The sequence below is a fragment of the Gymnogyps californianus genome, chromosome 1, assembly GCF_018139145.2.
Source record: "Gymnogyps californianus isolate 813 chromosome 1, ASM1813914v2, whole genome shotgun sequence".
Classification (NCBI taxonomy): domain Eukaryota; kingdom Metazoa; phylum Chordata; class Aves; order Accipitriformes; family Cathartidae; genus Gymnogyps; species Gymnogyps californianus.
The window spans coordinates 21,122,028-21,141,756 of record NC_059471.1 but is presented as its reverse complement, the minus strand read 5'-3'; the positions used below and the strand labels follow the sequence as shown (position 1 = coordinate 21,141,756).

The window sequence follows — 19,729 nt, the reverse complement described above, 5'->3', positions numbered from 1 at the left end:
CCCTGTTACAGCACTTGCCCACACCTTGAGTAAACTCCAACACTATCTATTTGTTGCTGAAAGCCACAGGAGATGTAATTTCTGGCCTTCTTGAGCTCTTCCCTGCAGATCCCATAGCCCGTTTGAACTAATGAGAGAGAGGGCTGAACCCACAGGGCTTGCTTCTTTCAACCCATCAATAAAATAGGCCAGCCAGGGCCTTCAGATGCTACCAGCCCCAGCGGAGAAATTGCATTCACTCAGTGACTATTCCAGTATGTTGCTATTGAAGAGCAAGAAATTTCAGCTCTAAAAATCCTGGAAGGGAGCCATAGAATACTGGCTGTAGGTCCTACATGTTTTATTTTGTTGGTTGTTTTTCTTTTTCCCCTAAGGCTCCTATGAAATGTCTAGGGCACTTGGATTTCTGGACTGAAAGGCATTTAAAAAAAATTGAAATAGAGGCTTTACTATTTTTTAAAAAAGTTCTCAATTCATTTTGTAACCTCTGCCACATGCAGAATAAATGCTTGTCTAGTGTAAAGATCTCATCTGAATTGGTCCATAGTGTTCTGTAATTTCCTCATGTTTAAGGATTTAGGAATAAAACAACTAACTGGCCTGCACAATGCCCTGCCTCAGATCACATACAAGATGATCGGTTCTTTTAAATTTGGTTATTATTTTATTCTACTGTAGAATGTATCTTCATGCACACATATACATTCTATATTTATATATGTTTATCATTATGTTCCAATGAACTGTCTGATATAGATCCTGGGCAAATCAAGGTGATTTCTTGAATTCCAATGATGTATTTTTTTCCAAGCTTTAAATCAGTGCTCTCCCTTAAGCTGTTGATTACAGACTAGATTTTGGTATATTACCTCCTATACTTGGGAGAATTTTTGCATGCTGGGTAGCATGTGAATTGCCCATCCACAAACTGAGACTGAGACCTGGGCAGGAGAAATGGAAAACTCCACAGAGATCGAGGCTCACAGAAAGCACTTTCTAAAAGCTGCCTTCTTTTTTGTGTGCTTTTCCACCCATGCTTTAGAAAAATGTAATTTATAACCTTTTGAATAAGCCAAATCTCCCTTTGTCAGGTCAACGAAAAAAAAATTAAATCTAACTGTGATAAGGAAGGATTTAGAAAATTAAATGATGGGAAAAAATCTGAGTCTCACTCAACTGACCCCGCTGTTGAAGCGGTGGCGCTTGCTAGAAGCCTCAGCGTGCCCTCAATCAGCCACCCTCCCTGTCAGTACGCCATTAGAAAACATTTCCTCTAATCCCATCATTCACTGCTGTTGTGGAAACCAGCAGGCTCCCTAGCAAATCCACCCACTATTGTTTTTATCCTATTGAAAGCGCTACCTTATCGGACATCATCAAAATGGTTCATGTGCAATGTGAAGAGCAAGTGAGTTTTACCATCACTCATGCCGAAACTAAATCTGGATTGAATTGCACCCTGCCAGCACAAAGTGTGCATTGTGCGGCTTTGCTCTGCAGCACCCAACCTCAGCGTGCTCCGTGCCTGATAAAACGCTACACGCTCCCTTCAATACCCCTTTTTTAAGAGGGCAAAACAAAGCAGCAGTGTCTGCACTGGAATGTGCTGCAGGTAGCGATCTAAACTCCATCGCCAAAGTCAGCGAGAGGATTAATTTAATGCATGAAGGTTGTTGCTTGGAGGGTCTTCACAGGAATGCAAACCGAAGGCCCTCGAAGAGCCTACAACAAAGGGAAAAGCCTACGATCTCAAATTCCTGGTAGGATGAGGAGCGTTGGGTTAAGAGCTTGGTCTACCTTGTAGAAAAGGCAGGAAACACTGTTGTACTGAAAAGCAATGCAAGCAGGGAAAAGATTTTGGGGTGGTTGTTTTTTTTGTCCTGTAGACCTCTTTTAGAAAGATAGTTGGCTAGAAAATTGCAGCCTTGCTAATGACATTTATATAATATCTGATATGATCAAATGTCTATGCAAGTTTTATGATCACATACGTAATGTGTTTCGAGCTGTATTTTGTTTCCAGATAAAACAGAATAAATACCTGTTTTTCAATTCCTGTTTTTTTCTTGATTTTTTTATTTTTGGCAGGGGCACACCATTGCGATCCTAGCAGTGCTGAGAGTCACGAAGCTACCTTTATTGACACAGACGGAACTCCCAAACACGCCATGTGCTGCTTTGCAGACTTGCAAGCGTTTAAGTGAACGAGGATGATGATCAGGTGGGCCGGGGATGTGGACTGCTGCCATTTTGGACAGCCTCAGCAGAAGACAAGACTACTCAGGCATGCAGCACATGGGCACAGTCGTATCAGGAGACCTTGCTATTCTGGGAAGGTGCTCCCCGGGTAAGCTCTGACTTATGTACTTAAAAGGCTGGAGAAATAACAGCAATAGACAGACAAGAACCAATGTGAAATTTGCTAGACTAAACTAGCGACAGGGACAGAGCGGCTTTCAATTTCTCTCAAACTTTCCCATGAAAACCAGCAGTGCTACAAATTCTCCACCACAAACAACCTGGCTTTATGTTACCTCTCATCCTTATCTGGATTCAGTTTCCAGTCTCTGCTTCTTATGCCTTTACCATAAGAAGTCATGTAATTATAAGCAATTATCAAATTACTCTTTCTTCTCAGTCCTCTACTCTTGTCAGTCAAACCATGCCATCCCTTTCTTAATCATTTAAATTGTACAGCATGCCACTCGAGTAACATTTTCCTGAATCTTTTCAACATACAAACCTCCTGGACAATGTTTGAAAAACGGCCTAAATAATCACGGGTAATTAGTCTTCTCTATCGGCATTCTCTAATTCCCTCTTTCTTCAACCAAAGTCTGAAACCACTCTTGGCTGCTGCAGTGCAACGCAAGTGCAGGCTCTGTTGGTACTAATCAAAGGCCGTGATTAGGGCATCCTTTTCAGTTTCAAAAATACAGCTACTCTCATTATTTATGTATCTATCTTGTCTGAAACCGTCTACTGTGTGGAGTACTTGGTTTTCTTTTCAAAGACATTATACAGACAACCATCTGTGGTGCTTACCGGCTTTTTTTTTTCCCCTTTCTTGAGAAGCAAAATTTTGAACAGATTTTGAAGCACTGTGATTTTAAGGATTGATGTTAACTTACTGCTTCTTCAAGGTCCTCCAGCTTGAAGAATGATGCAACTGTTAAACAGCAAGCATCTCAAGACAAAGATGTACCAAATTATACCATAATTTTAATACAGTTAAACCATTATGGAATTCTAAAAATAATAAAAGAATTGATCATTAACTTTGTATAGAATGCTATTATTAATTTGAGATCAACAAACCAAGACTAGTTCATGTAACATTTTATTCACAAGTAGAAAAAGTATTACAAAACGATTTATACAAGATTTTAATTTACATTCTTTAAAGGAGTATTTAAAACAGCACTGTAAGTCCCTAGACATGATATGTGGGCAGTCTAAATGTGGTGGTAACGTATGTTTTCTATTGGCATGTACAACATTGCTTGCCACAGGCAATATAAAAAAGACCAATTTGGTTAAATTAAGGAAAAAAGTATATACACAATATACACATATATTTAAAAAGCACTCTTCATTTTTTCCTCCCAATTTCCTCTCAAGCTATCTGTCACTCATTTAAAGAAATGAGTATTTTTCTCTAGAGTTGCCGGACAAAAACAATTATACAAAGTGTAAATTCCAATGGGAAAACATACTTACTGTGGCAGATGCTGGCAAAACTTTTGAACAGAGCATTTTAAAGAACTGTTATTCGTGAAAAGTTAAATCTCCATATGTTCTAAAAATATCTTGCCATATACTGAAATGCACATCGGATTTTTTCTATTTACAAAGTATATACAAAGAAGCACACATCTCTTCATGCACATGTAGTGAAAAATAACATTTTGTCACTTCTTAAATGTATGAAAGTATCCAAAGAAAGTATTCAAAACTACTCTTATTTGAATATATACTTTGAAGTATTTAGCTGAGTATTTGTACTCCCTGTATAACTGCATATTATTCTGTCAGTGACCAAATGGTGATATTTACTACTTAAAAAAAAAAAAAAACCAAAACAAACTTATGTAATTTCTTCACTTTGGTTTGAATTTGATAACTGTTATTCATGATTTTTGCACACATGAATAATCTTATTGGTTTTAGCTGAAGCATCTTACTGTCTTGGCTGCCTATACTGGCTTTAGCTATTCTTGTGCAGGTTCAACCTTCTACTGGGTGCTTCAAAGCAAAAGTCTTTTTCCATTATGGAATAGGAATACTGTCTCAACATTTCCATTGCCACACAAACCATGTGTGGAAAGATGAGTAATATTTATTGCAAATTTGCGTTTGTTTTGCTGATTGCTTTGCTTTTGTCAAGGCACATTGGGTACTTTAAAGGATAATTGCTAGAGTTCACTGACAAGTTTGAGCCTGCTGAATGTAATGAATCAGTAGAGGTTACTGGGATTACTCACAGAAGTGAAAACTATGTTAGGGATAAAAATGGCTGCAGAACAAATGGTATTATGGGATGTGGTGCAACAAACTGCAGTTAAAATCTTGAAGAACAGCAATGAGGGCAGAGAGTTGATAATTTACTAGGCATGCACGCAACTGAGGATTCAATTCAGAGGTATTTTTTAAAAAAATGTTATTAATTAATTTTTATCTTTTGTGTGGAAAAATTGAATTTACACAATACTACTGTGAGGACAGAATGACATGAATGGAAAGAAAATGCCTGCTAAATGAATGAATTAGGTCACCATGAAGCTTGACCCTTAAAAATAATGCATTACTAAAAAATATTAGTAATAGTCTCATTGTATGAGTACTTTCATGGCACACCTGCTGTAGTTTGACATTTTGATATGACAGTTGATTACATTTATTTCAATATCCAAAAATTACATGCTATAACAACAAGTACTGTATTCCAATACTGAGACTACCAATTAAACACAACATCCCTATCTATACGGCTGACTTTCATTAAACTAAATCTAATTTAAAGCTAATCTCCTGCTATATTTAGCAAAACAATGCGCCCTCCCACAAATGTAATAATTGGATGGAGGGGACTTCAACCATAGATATTGTAACATGCAAATTCTTTAACTCCCCAAACTAGCTTATTGACTATAATGTAATATATAATAAAAGCTTCAGTTTATCAATAGATGATCCTTGCATAAATAGAAACGTTTATTTTTTAAGTCCTTCAACAGCAGGAAACTGATTTAAAACTAGAACCAGCCAAAAAAATCCTAATGCATGCATAAATTTGCAAGCAGAATAACTGGCAACGTCTTGTCCCATGCCTCCTGACATCTGTAGCCATATTTAAGATACCCACCTAAACACACTGAAGTATTTGTATTTCTTGCTGTATTTACATATACTTTTAAGCTCACTCCATTAGACTTTTTGAGAATCTGAGGGAATAGAAGGTTCTTTTTTTAAAACAGATGCAAAAGGTCATAAATCCATTTTCAGGGTTCTCCTAGGATGCTCCTTGAAGTTTCACTTTACAGCTGTTATGGCTCAGATGCAACTGCTCAGAAGGTGTGAAATGATGCCATTTTTTTCCAGCTGATTTTGAAACCATGCAACATTGAAGACCAGACTAAGTTTGATGAGAATCAGCAGAGGAGCATAAGGGAAGCATTCAGCTTTAGTGCTGAGAGAAATAGCTTGGTTTCCTAAAAGGAAGTGATAGAACAGTGGTTACATAAACTCATAAAAAACCTGTATGTACTTCTATACTTGACTAAACACTAAAAAAATACAGTTATACTTACTGCTTGCTGTAAAAATTCACCTAAACCTGAAGACTGAACTTGTATTAAAACACCCATTAAAAAACTTCTATGTATGTGCATATAAATAAAAATATGCTATCTTCTGATTTTATCACATTATTACTTACTTTGCAATATAATAATGAAGTATGGCCCTATGCAAGACTGTAATGCATCCACATGTTCTAAAAAGACCATCCTTCCCTCAAAATACTTCAAAAAGACAAGAAAGATGAAGGGCAAATGGAAAAAATGGGGTAGACTGAGATGAAATCATTTTCTTGGAGTTGTACAGTTGGTCAGAGTTCAGCCTGAAAATACATCTCAGGTAAGCCTAGTCCTGGTCCTGTCCTTCAAATGCTGCTTAAATTTCTCCACCAAAGATGCATATATAATGATGCACTATAGAGTCCAAATATGGAGAAATTGTACAAAATGAATCAGTAAAGTCTATTAAAGAAAAAAAATAAGAAAAACCCTAACCCTCCCAAACCTTCTTCCTTATTCAGAATTATACACAAATGTCAGTAGTAATACATGATAATACAAAACCATCAAAGAATATAGGATTTTGAAATGTCAGAAAAGATGTCTACATACACGGAGGAATCAGTAAGAAAATTTACAATTTATACACCATAACAAGTATGGTGAAATGTAAGTTAATTTTTATAGTGATATTTTGAAATTCCGTGGTTCCTTTCATCTAGAAAAACTTTAAATAATATTAATCACATACCTCTGAAGTTGATATACGGTTTAGTGGGAAAAAACCCACAAACTTTTGATTTTTTAAATCTTGTTAATATATTCCCTTAAAACATCAAGAGAGCGTTCAAGTTCCATTGATAACCGCTGAAAAACTGGGAACTAGCAGCGTCGAGATTTGCAGTTATAGCCATGTCATTGTCCCTTCCTATATGTACCTGGAGAATACGACTATCACCTAATGATACTTGGCATATACCAAAATGAAACTATGGCAATTGCTATCTGACACATGGGCAGTTAGTGCCAGATATTGTTACAGACAAAACTATATGTTGTAAATAACATATTGAGAAAAATATGTGCGACCTAGATAAGGTTGGTATTTTCAGTGACAGCAGTGGATTTTCAGGGTGATATGTGAGTTCCATTGAAGTCAATGGCAAAAAAATTCTTGACTTAGCAGTCTCTTTACCTCCCTTTCCTCCTCTTGAAAATGTCACTTAAAGAATTAAGGCTTGATTTACAAAGAATTAACTATTGCACTTAAATGTTTTCAGAATATGCATATTTTTTTGTTAAATACTAATTACTTTCTACTTCTTATTTAAGAACAATACGAAAGTGGCATGCAAACCAAATGGAAGAGGATCAAAGGAAGGCAGTTTTATTTCTGCAGATGACCCAAAATTTTCATAATTACAGATAGTGTAATTTTCTTCATTAAGTTTGGTGGATTATTAATATTAGTGGTGACTGCTTCTGTTCCTGCCTCTGTGTACACGCACAGGAGATTATTTCAGCTTTCCAGCCACAGCCTGCATAACCCTTGAGTAACAACACCAGTACACATGCCATAATTTGGGATCCTTTCACAGATCAGCTACTCGTTGCTCCAAGTTACTTCCAGTAGTAGAAAATGCCATTTTAAAAATACAGAGCACAGCTACTATTCAAAAAGATACAATGATGAAGCAGTAGCAGAGTGGCTTTTTGTGATGGTTACATTTTTATGTGGTAGAGATGATTGTTTATCACCTCTTCTCATTTTGACCTCAGACCTGCATTTTCTCTGAGCTTTTACAGATTAAATTATATTTTATGGACAAACTTATGGAATGTTTTATCTGATCACATGGGAATACGAATGGCATTAAAAAGCATTTAAGATTCTCTCTTCTGTTTGTGCTATTGCTGTAGTAACTTCACAGAGAAGGCTTTGTAAATATTTTTGGATGAGCACTTGCATGTCTTTTATGCTTTGTTTACAATGAGCAAAGACAAGTCCTCAGTTCTTCCCTCATAAACAAGGACTAGCCTCACATAATAGTTTGGTCATAAGACTATTAAACTGATTTTTTCCCCCTGAAATTTAATGAAAAAAAACCCCTGATAAAAGCTGACTGGTGTACAGACTTACCCCCTGTATTCTGGTTCATATTATCTCAACATTACAGTTTGAGTAATTACACCTTTCAAATTCAGTCAATGATTTAAAAATGTGAAACTGTTGGATCTCTTGGAGAGTTTTAATTTATTTCAGCAATGGCTAGGTGTAACCTATGAAGAAACATAACCCTAAACTTTTTACAATTCTATTTTTATCTAGCTCTACATGCCATTCTCGCTCCTTTGTAGTTACGTTTTTTACCTCTTTATCAGTCTGTCGAGTCATTTGCTGTTCCATTACGCTTTGTCTTTGGCTGGGTTTCAGCAGCCGCTGAATTCTGAAGTGATGAAACTTCTATGCATGTTCTGTGTTTGGAGATTTCAAAGGACTTTGCAACGTTTCCATCAAGAGACTTAGCTGAAATAAGTACTTCACTTAGTTCCTGGTTATTATCCAACTCAACAGTGGCTGCATTTTCAGTCCCAGGGCTGCAGGATTTTGCAGATCCTCCAGCCAGTTCTGAATATGATTCACAGAAAGAAATGCTGTCACAACAAGCTGAGTTTTGCATAAGAGGCCAAGCATCTGAAATGTCTCCACAGGTAGAGTGTGAAAGAGAACCAAGAAATGTAGGAATCATTTCTCCAACAGAATCAGAAGCCCTGCAAAAGGACAAAAGACACATGGTTTCAAAAGCATTCCAGAAAATATTATCAGTATTGTAATTATTGTCATTAGTAATTATAGGTATTTCAAGAAGGTTTAACAGGGTTATATTAAGTTAATACTCTAGAGGCATCCTGTACAAACAAATTATTTTGAAAAGGAATACAGTTTGTTCCTTGTCTGGAAACAAAGAAAGCTCTGGAGAACACTACTAAAGGTAAAGAGGATGCCTAGAGCCCTTCATACTGTGAATTCAGGGTTCTAGAAGACATAAACTACAGTTGGGGTTGTTTATAGTCTAAAGAACAGAAATATGATAAAAAATACTATAGTAGTGTTCAGATAAAAAGACTGTTGCAAAGAAGAAGGAATTTATTTCTTCTCAATGCATGGGGGGCGGGTGGGTGTTAAGACAAGATATAACAGGCTTAAATTGCAGCAAGAAAGACGTTTGGGAAGACTGTGGAACCTCCAACACTAGTGTTTTTTTCCAAAAAAAACAGGCTAGATGGAAGTAAAAGAAGTAAAGTGGGTTCAGACTGGGAGAAGGGAACAGACAAGACTTCTTGAAACTCCTTCTGTCTGCATGATTTCATATTGAACACGCATTCACTTTAGATTTTTCAGTTTGTTTTGTCTAGCCTTCAAAATGTGAAAAGAAAAGTTTTTCTCCTATTCTCTTTCATGTGGAAAGGACATAATATTAAAGAAGGGCAAGGATTTTTAATTCTCACAAGGATTATTTTTATTTTATGGAAAATGGAAGACAGTGGAAGTAGACACTCAGTATTATCTATCACAAGTGTATTTAAAGTGCATGATGATACTGACATGTCTGAGTGCACTACACATGCCTATCTCTGTTGAAAGCCCAGTAATGTTTTTTACTATAGTATACCAAAATAAGTATTAACAAAACCAAAAAGATATACTAATACATTTTATTTCAAAAAACTGTCTACAGATTTATAAAACTGTAAAGGCTATATTGAGTCTGATATACAGTAATAATTTGTTTGACAAAACTCATCCCACATTAACATTGCCTATAACAGATTTTAAGTAGCCTTACTCATTTCCAAAACTTGATACTTTAATAGCTTTGATATACACACAAAGCATTTTCATAGATGAGGCCAAAAGTCAGGACATTGCACCACAATTGAAGGAAATACATTATTTTGGCAAAGGAAATTGGAGCAAACTCCATTTCTACTGGAAGGAACCACGGGATCTTTGATGTCCACATAGCATGGATATAACTTTTATTTTTAAAGCCTTAACCAAAAGATCCCTCACAAAGTACACAACCCTCAATTTGTCAGCCTTGGTGGTATAAAAGGATGACTCAAGCCTGCTGGTATTTAAACAAGTTGTTATAGAAAATTTAGGTATTTTGTACCTTGTACTTAGATCACTAAGCCACCTTGCATAAACAATACCTACGAAGAAGCTGCCTCTACAGTTTTAGTTACATTTGGCCATAAGAACAAAACAGCTGGAGACCAATTTAAACCTTATATGGAAAACAATTCTAGCTAAAAGAAATAAATACATCCTGTGTTAAAACTTGTGACCAGGAAACTCTGAATGACACCATAAATTTTATATATTTAGCTCATGGCACTGCTGTAGAAATAACTACTCTACTACTGTATTTATATTCAGCTGATCAGGAGAAACTAATGGTTACAATCTGGTAGAAATTAAGAAATACTAGATATTTCAAATCTCACAGTCATTAAGAGCTTCTAAAAAAAGAAAATCTTCATGACACTTCTAAACTGTACCTTAATCCCCCCAGATTCACAGGTTTATGCAGCACCTTGCTAACCCACAGCAGAAGAAGAGGTCACCAAAGCCTCTAAGGTACCATAGAGTAAGAGGAAGACTATCTGCTTGTGAAAGAAGTCAGTCACTTCTTCGTCAGAGAAACTGGTATCTCATGTCAGCATTTATTAAGTAATGATTAAAATCGATTTTTTACCACAAACCTGTTTTTGCACAAAACAGGAGTATATGGCTACAGTTCATCAAAATCCCTCATTCCACTCCAATCAGCTATTGTATCTGTATAAATATTAATTTGACTGCATAAGAAATATTTAATGTTTAATAGACATTTATAAAACTAAGTTACCTTTCATTAAGCGTAGTCTGTGAGTGGAAAGCACAACTGTGACTGCTGTGCTCCATGCTACAGGTTTCATCACAGCACAGTGATGGAATTAAATGAACTGGTCCTAAGGAATGAAAATTAATTTAATAATGTTAACAGTGTTAAAGCTCTGTATAAACTTAGTCTCTGTACTCTTTCAAACTTGAGTATTAGTTTGCCAGTTACATTATAATATATGGATTGAGGAAAGAGATTTCTTATTGCAAAAAATGGGTTCTTTAATTTATTACTTTAAAATGGAATTACTTATAAAAGCCAAGCTGTTCCTCCAGGAGTAATACAGATGCCAGTCATGAATATCTACTTTTTAAATTAATTTACTTTTCAATTAGATACATATGAGAGGAAGTATCACATTCTGAGTTAACATATTAGGATGGTATTTAAGCCTGTGCTCTTGTGTTAAATTATGTATTTGTTAACGTCATAAATGCATCTGTTCTGATAGTACTTCACAAAAACTCATTGATTTGAATTGTTCAGGTTTTTAATGTCCTTTAGAGTTCATATCGTGTTCTTAGATACTGTCTGGTAAATCCTTCACACCAATTTAAGTGTCAAAGCCAGATGCAGTGCTATTTTTGTCAGAAAGAAATCAGACAGACATCTAAAGCTATTTTTTAAGTGAAGGGTCATTGGAATGAAAACAGAAAAAAAAAAATCATAACCAAACAGCTACTTAGAAATCTTATGTGCTTATTGAGAAATTAGCCTAGGACAAAGGGTAGTTTGACAATGTTAGCTCTGTAGTTAAAGTTGAATGTCACAACTCAAGTGTTAGATAAATGTTCACCATGCCATAAAGTCACTTTTAAGTAGACCTAACATACCACATGTCTGTGATGTGCTTCTCTGGCACTGGCAACAAGTTCTGTGCTCATATTCATTTAGCCGTGGTCTATCAAAACATGACAATTCAGAGCCATTGTAGTGAATGTCTTGTGATCTCAGAGACCCTTTGGACAAAATGAATAAAAATATATATTAGTAAATTACACTCTTCTTCCTGTTCAGATCCTCCTGTCTTCATAGAATGGTTAAATGTCATACTATACAGTATTTCCATACATTTTCCAACTGAAAGATCCACAATGATCATGCAGTTTCATATAACATAAACCACAGATTTTGCAACAAACCCTAGAACAGCTGGTTCAACTACAGCCTCTTCTAGGAAGACATCTGCTCTTATTTTGATGATGATTTGAGACTATATCTTATTCACCATTACATTTTTTCAGTGTTTAATGATTCTCAGTGATTCCCATCTGAAATTTTCCACATTCAGCTTTCAGCCACTGGGATTACGTTTACGTCATCTTAAAGAGCTTTATATTAACAGCAGACTTCCTTTAATCTGTATAATTGTAGGCTAAGGCAAACGAGTTACTAAATTTCGCTAACTGAAGTTTGAATTCACTATGTCTGAATTTCTTAAAAATTACATTGCAAAGCATCTTCTAGGTTAGGAACAATTCTTACAATGCCTCTCTGAATCATTTTATTTTTGCTTGTGCTGTAAGCAGTGATAACATCAATTATGTGTTCATTCGATGCTATAAACATATTTTAATAAAAGTTTTTTAAATGACAAATGGGAACTAGAGTGCTTTTGACTTTTTCTTAATTTAAATTAAGGGGCAGAAAAATGTTTATTATATGTTTATTATAAACAATCTGTGAATTACACTGCTGAACTGTTACGGATTTTTTTTTTTTTAAATTTATATATCTAACTGGCTTAGGCATTTAATTCATCTTGAATATGCCCATAAACCCAAAATTGTTAATGACAAATCTGCTATCTACGCTGGCTACATTCATTATCTTGACAAGCTAAGTTGTTTCCCAATGGCATGTGATGCACAGATCCTACAAGCTGGTATTTCCACATTGGCACTGCAACTCTATAATGACATCCCAGCTTGGATCCCAAATGGTCTACATGTATCTGTGCAGCATCTAATGGAGTATGGCACAGAATTAATGCAATTGGATTATTTCTGGGCATCTGCACAGCATTTTCTCAGTAGAAGCTGGAACATCCACACTGAGCTGGCAAACATATATGGATATATAGTCTTGGGCTTCTGCTAGCTTGTTCATCTCAATGCTAAACTTGCTTGAATGCTGTAGAAATTTCATTTATTTACCTACAGAGAGATCTGCCAAACTAATACTGCAATATGAATACTACAAAGAAACAGTAATAATAGGAAACTTACAGCTTGGTTTCTTCTCCATAAACTGCCTCTTACAATAGATAACACAGAGAATAAGAAGAGCTAAGAGCACTGTCGCAAGTGCACTGCATATAACAGCTGCTAGAGCAGTGTCTCGAGGACTGGAAGCAGTTGATGGAATCTTCACAAGGTTTACTTTGGTGGTACCTGAAATAAAATTAAATAAGAATTAAGGCAAACTGTAAACATTTCAGGAATATACAGTCATGTCAATGAAAGTCTGGGAAACAGAAGAGGTTCATAGCACAGAAAAAAAAGGATTTTCCATCTGCTAATGTATAAACGTTAGTTGCACATATAAATAGATACAATTATCAGCAACCACATTACGAAAAAAAACTTTAAAAAATATATTGCAAAATGAGTGGTAATGAGTGGAGATGCACACAAATGCATTCTGACTGTCCATCAGAATGGAATCAGTTCTTCACCATGAAAACAAAGACCTCTCAATTTTTAATGAAGTCAGATGATTTTAATATGGAGAACATTTCCTAGTGTATAAGTTGAGAAAGCTATCCACTAGAGGGAGTCACAAATACATGAACTTCCCTTAATAAGGAAACTTTCTGAGAACTGAGACACCCACAGAAGTTCAAATGCTGTCAAAGGTACCATTTTGCTTGGTTGCATATGTCATGACACCATGGTAATTTCTAGGATCAAACCTAGGATTTCAGCTGTGGTAACTTCTTTTCATTCAGTGATAGTTTTTTAATACAGACAATACCTCTAGTAAAAATTCAGCAGATTGATTTTATAACCATATTAGTAAAGACTTAAGCAATGTTTTTAGCTTTGACAAACATTGTTACTTTTACATGGAAAGTGAAAAAGCATCAACCTCAACCACTTCCCTGGGCAGCCTGTTCCAGTGCTTGACAACCCTTTCAGTGAAGAAATTTTTCCTAATATCCAATCTAAACCTCCCCCGGCGCAACTTGAGGCCGTTTTCTCTCATCCTATCACTTGCTACCTGGGAAAAGAGACCAACCCCCACCTCGCTAGGTAGTTGTAGAGAGTGATAAGGTCTCCACTGAGCCTCCTTTTCTCCAGACTAAACAACCCCAGTTCCCTCAGCTGCTCCTCATAAGATCTGTTCTCTATACCCTTCACCAGCTTCGTTGCTCTTCTTTGGACGCTCTTCTTTTTTGTTATAAAATTCTTTTTTAACAACTTATGAATTCTGAGAGATCATCTGTTTCAATCTACTTTGAAGGTCACATCAATTCAACAATATTTTATGAGAAAAGGAACAAAACATTGAGTATTTCTCTGACAGCAGATTTTTAAAAAACCACAAACCACGTTTTATTAACTTATTTTTATAGGTTAAATGTGCCTATTTCCCCCTGAAAATCTCTGGTTAAAACCTAAAGACTATAATTCCTAAGAAATGGTCCATGCAGTCATAAGTTTAAATTGGGAGATAAATGTCTGCCAGAGTATATTAAAATCAGTAATCAAATTTTACATACATACAATTGTTTGATATCCTAACTGCAATATAATAATAGCAGCAGAGAACTTACTAGCTTAGTTAGTGCAATCAGTGGAATTATATTACTCAGGAATACTTTTCTCAAATAATTATGGTATTTCCTCTACACACATCAAACGTAGGCAGCAAAGCATTTACAACACCATATTGCTTTGTTATAATGGGCAGACTGCCAAAAAGCTAGGTATTTTGAAAATCAACTTTATTACATCCAATTCTAAGTCTTCAGACCACTTACACCAAAGAAAATATTAACTTCTAGGAAATAAAGGATCCAAAATTAAAAAAAAAAAAAAGACACATAACTTATTAAATAAAGACGGTTTCTGTGGATTATAGTATCATGTAGTTCCTGGTAAGTGGAGGAATATAAAAAAGTGGAGAGGTCAGATCATGGCTATTATTCTGAAGAAAGAATGCTTAGTTGTTAATTTCCTGATTTCAGTGTGAAGAAAAACAAGTGTTACTGCGTTTACATCCGCTTGAATATTTCTATTTACCTTTGATTTGTACTGTTATGTTCCACTGTCACATCAAAAGCGTGGACAGCAAATTTATAGCAGATCATTTTTATATCCTTTAACTTGCCAAATTCGACAGAGTGGAGCTACTGGAGAGAGTCCAGCGAAGGGCCACAAAAATGATTGAGGAACTGGAGCCTCTCTCCTATGATGAAAGGCTGAGAGAGCTGGGACTGCTCAGCCTGGAGAAGAGACGGCTCAAGGGGGTATCTCATCAATGTGTATAAATCCTTGAAAGCAGGGTGTAAAGAGGACAGAGTCAGGCTCTTCTCAGTGGACCAGAGGCAATGGGCACAAATTGAAACACAGGAGGTTCCCTCTGAACATCAGCAAACGCTTTTTCCCTGTGATGGTGACTGAGCACTGGCAGAGGTTGCCCAGAGGGGTTGTGGAGTCTCCCTCACTGGAGATGCTTAAAAGCTGTCTGCACATGGTCCTGGGCAACCAGCTCGAGGTGACTGCTTGAGCAGGGGGGTTGAACCAGATGATCTCCAGAGGTCCCTTCCTACCTCAACCATTCTGTGATTCTGAGTTATTAAAATACAGCAGATCTCAAAACTCAAGTCAATAAAGAGGCTGAAGTCTCCTACATGAACTAGAAACACATTTTGAAACTCTGTCCTTGTACTGAAATGTTATCATTTTCATTATCATAGCAGATGGTCTATCTATTATTTGTGTTCCAGATAACAGAATAAAATTCCAATTCAGGGTCTCAGGTACTTTTCCTCTTAAATAATTATTACCTGTCCTTCTCTTTCTGTTCTTCTATAATTCCTATTACTCACTCATTGTTATTTAAAAGAAAAAGCAATCAGTGTCGTAATCTTTTTGTCATAATTTCAATGCTCTTGGCAGCAGCATTGCAATCTTCCACAGAGAAAACTTTTCACTCAGTTTCTAGGATTCTTGCAGCTGTGTAGTTTTAAGTTTACAGTTTTAACAGACTGCAGAAATTTCTGCATGGTATGTAAAGTTCCAGGATATAATTCTGTGAGAAGCAGTAAAATTATATTAAAAAAAGCTATCTATACAGCAATGTCTGCTGGCGTTGGTGTGAAAATCAAGGACTGTGCTTTGATATCGGGTTTTCAATTTTAGTCAACTGCTTGATCTAGTCTTTAGAAGGTTAAATACAGCCTGGACAAGTATTTAAAAACAAGATAATAAAAACCTGATCAGAATATCTTCAAATATTTTTCATATCAATATATGTATATCAATACCTGTATCAATGTACCTACCTAAAAGTACTAAACAGTTCTTAGAAATTAGGCCTTCATAATTAGTAGAAAAAAAACTTGTTAATTTTGGAAGCAAAAACAGAACAAGAGCACTGGAGATGGAGCTGCTATATTTTTGTCTCTTTTCATTTGCTCACAAAATGTATCTATTTGCAAGTATAATTACATATTACATATTCTGGGAAATTACAAATTACATATATTTCTTCAGTGATCATCAGCAACATCCAAACTGGAAATACAGCAATTTTATTTTACACTGGGATGGCAAAAAATTAAATTTATTTTAGCCATCTAGTTATTTAAGATTTATTTTATTTGGTTGATTTTTTTTTTTTTTTTTTTTTTTTAAACTTGAGAAAGCAGTTTTCTATTCCTGAGAATGCCTACCACTCATCTTCACCTTCAAAGAACTTTTTGGAATAGCTACTGTGAGCAGTCCATTGTAGTGTAGCTCTAATTATAATGATAGTGATCTTCCCTGCAGAGACCAACATTTCAGAAGTGGATTGCTATTGTAGAAGTGGCCCGTTGGGCATTGCTGAACTCTGCTTTCAGTGTTACTCAGATATGTATGCATTTTCATAAACTCTCTCTTTCTTTTCAGGCTCACAGACTTAATGGTCCCATTTCAGTAAAGCAAGGAGGTGCATTTTAAACTTTAAACTTGTACTTACATCTATGAAATGATTACATGATTAAATTTAAAAATGTAATTAAACACTTTGTGAATTGGACGTGATACCTTAAGGAAGGAGGGAGGAGGTGCACACTGTTTTATGATTTTGGAAAGCATGTGCATATCATGCATCACAAAAATAAAACAAAAATATATTTTATTTAAGAAATAGATTTCCTTTTCTAAGTCTTAGTTTCAACACATTCTGGAAATGTGCTAGCGCTAAAGAAGAATTACCCAATACACCGAGCTGTCTCCTGCATAATTTTGAGCAGTAAGCCTAAATACACATTCTTCCCTTAATTAACCAATAGTACATCGTAATGTCAGTATATGCAAAGGTGTGGTTCTTAAAAGCAAGTAAAGTTTCTGTTAATCCAAGACGGTTAAATAACAGTAACTCAGCTAATACGGAACATATGAATCCCAGCTGTATCACTATAACTTCTGCCAATAAACAGAATAGTTGAATTTTCGGCCTATTATACCAAACAACCAGAGACAGGACAAAATGTAAAAAGACTTCCTTTATGACTTATTTCATATTTATTTTCTCTTTTTTTTTTTTTTCAGAACCATGATTACTTACAGTCACTGCTGGAATCAGAATGCCTAAAAGAAAGCTTTCTGTGGTAGATTAACCGTGTGAAAACAGAACTTGCAACATTTTACATTTCTTCCATGGACATAATAAATAATAATATAATAATAATATAATAATTACCAAAGTTAAGGAGGATAAAATGTAGATTATGTTTGGGTTTTCTTTCTTACCATGTCAAGTCAATGCTAATCCAAAGAGGGTTTACTCAATAAAACAAAGCTAATCAAAACTCCACTTATTATCCAGTGATACCATGGTTATGGTTAATAATAACAGATACTGTTATTACTGTCCAGTGATAACATGGTAACATTGGACAGAGTGCCATCTTTTACAATCAGGATTGAAAATAAGATACAAAAGTATCTTAAATTGTTGTTAATTCCTGGAATACGGGTATTTCTGGTCAAGAGAGGGGAAAGGAGCATTTGCCTACTATAAAAAGTGTTCGCACACTACCTTTATGCTGATTGGCCCAAGTCAGTGGTATCAACCTTAATTTGACAAGAATTAAGGGCTCAGACATACCCTCGAGTTACAATAATTTAACAAGTTACTGCCTGTCAGCTGAATTGCAGTGGCTATCTGTATGTGTGCTCTTGATTCATGGAAAATGCAAGGCAATGTGACTTATCTTGAAACTCCTTCATTTTGAAAAAAGTTTAAAAGATGTTTATGTTCATTTAAAAGTAAAAAGGCAATACCTCTACCTAGTCCCCAACAAGCAAAAGAATTTATTATGTATAAAAATGATGTGTGCATATATAATTCAGATACTACATTATATATGTATGTATATATATAATACATGTGTAATATATACTACTGAGCACTAACATCAATGGAAAGTAAGTTGTCTTGAGTATATTTCTGAATCTTTACAAAGCAGCAGATTGCCTCCCTTCTCCTGATCTTTCAAGTAGGAGGTAAGAAACTTTATTAAACATTACTGTTGGAGACTGTGGTAAACACGAACAGAGAGAGTCTCCCAAAATTTGTAAAAGGACAGCCATTTGCGTGCATGGCCTACACCCAAAAGTTCATCATGTCAAACCACATTTTTCAAATGTACTCCAAGTGCTGACTTTAAAGCCTTTAGTTTCCAATTAGCGCCCTACAACTTTTTTGTTTTATTTTGCTGGTTTTGTTATTTTTTTAATAAATGTACCAAAAAGCCCTAGGGGAGAAAATGACTATTCAAGTACTTATCCATTGTTTGGAAATCCTCAGAAATGTGCTTATAAATTAAAATCTTTGGAATTTGATTTATTCATTTCCAAGACCATTTCTCTTGCACTGCTTATTTTCAGAAACTCCAACTGCTGACAGCCTTTTATGTTTAAAATGGTAGAACAATTACACTGTGTATGTGAATTTAAAATATATATGAACTCCACAGTACTGGATACACACCACTATGTCTGTAAGGCATAGTCAACCTCTGCAACATGTTTTTCTTTTTGTAATTAAGAAATGTTAATTCTTGGTACTACCACGGTCATCTAAATTGAACTGATATATGGGCACAAAAGTAACATTGTTTCATACATAAAACTTTCACCTTTGAGAACTGTCCAGCCATTTAAAAATACAACTACATGAGAATAAAGCCTCAAATCACTGGTACCCTCAAAAAACCTGAAAAAAATCTGAGAGTAAGCAAAAAATCAGAGGAAATGGGATAAAATCTGTGTCACTGCTGAACTACATATTCTCCCCCCTGCAACATAACATAACTGGTTATCAATGTGAAAAGACAGTATGTCTCTCCTCCATAAATCGGAAATACTTAGCATGATCTGGTGGCACAAAGTATATATTGCTGTTAATATGACTGTGGTGGTGTCAGTAGTTACCTTTCTGACTTTTGCTTCTAGCAGCTCACTTTGCACCTCTGACAGTTGAGGGTGTCTAATATCTATTTTGCAGAAAATGCAATTTCTTTCTCAGGTGTTTTCATGTGTTAAATCAGTATCACATAAAGTTAGTGTCAGAACGTATGAGATTGTTAGGTACAGCAGAAAATCTATTTCCTTACTTCACTTCTAACTTGTACTTTTAACCAAACTCTTTTCCAGACATGTTTTGCAAAAAAGAACACAATATTTTATTGTTCAAATCCAACTATAGAATGCATCCATCCCACCCAGGCTATGAAAGTTGCTTTGTCTTTTCAATAGAAGA

General features: G+C 35.4%; 2 protein-coding genes across 3 annotated transcripts in view; one reads left to right on the top strand and one right to left on the bottom strand.

The window, feature by feature from the left end:
• Window positions 1–19,729, top strand: part of MIPEP (mitochondrial intermediate peptidase) — a 659,177-nt gene that overhangs the window by 99,805 nt on the left and 539,643 nt on the right. The window lies entirely within an intron of this gene.
• Window positions 5,315–19,729, bottom strand: part of TNFRSF19 (TNF receptor superfamily member 19) — a 61,526-nt gene continuing 47,111 nt past the window's right edge. The window contains exons 6-10 of the mRNA XM_050911837.1: window positions 12,979–13,143; window positions 11,584–11,709; window positions 10,715–10,817; window positions 8,170–8,570; window positions 5,315–5,711 (exon numbers count right to left, since the gene is read on the bottom strand). Coding sequence (XP_050767794.1) covers window positions 8,177–8,570; window positions 10,715–10,817; window positions 11,584–11,709; window positions 12,979–13,143 — 788 coding nt within the window. The 3' untranslated portion in view covers window positions 5,315–5,711; window positions 8,170–8,176. The remainder of the gene's footprint in view (window positions 5,712–8,169; window positions 8,571–10,714; window positions 10,818–11,583; window positions 11,710–12,978; window positions 13,144–19,729) is intronic.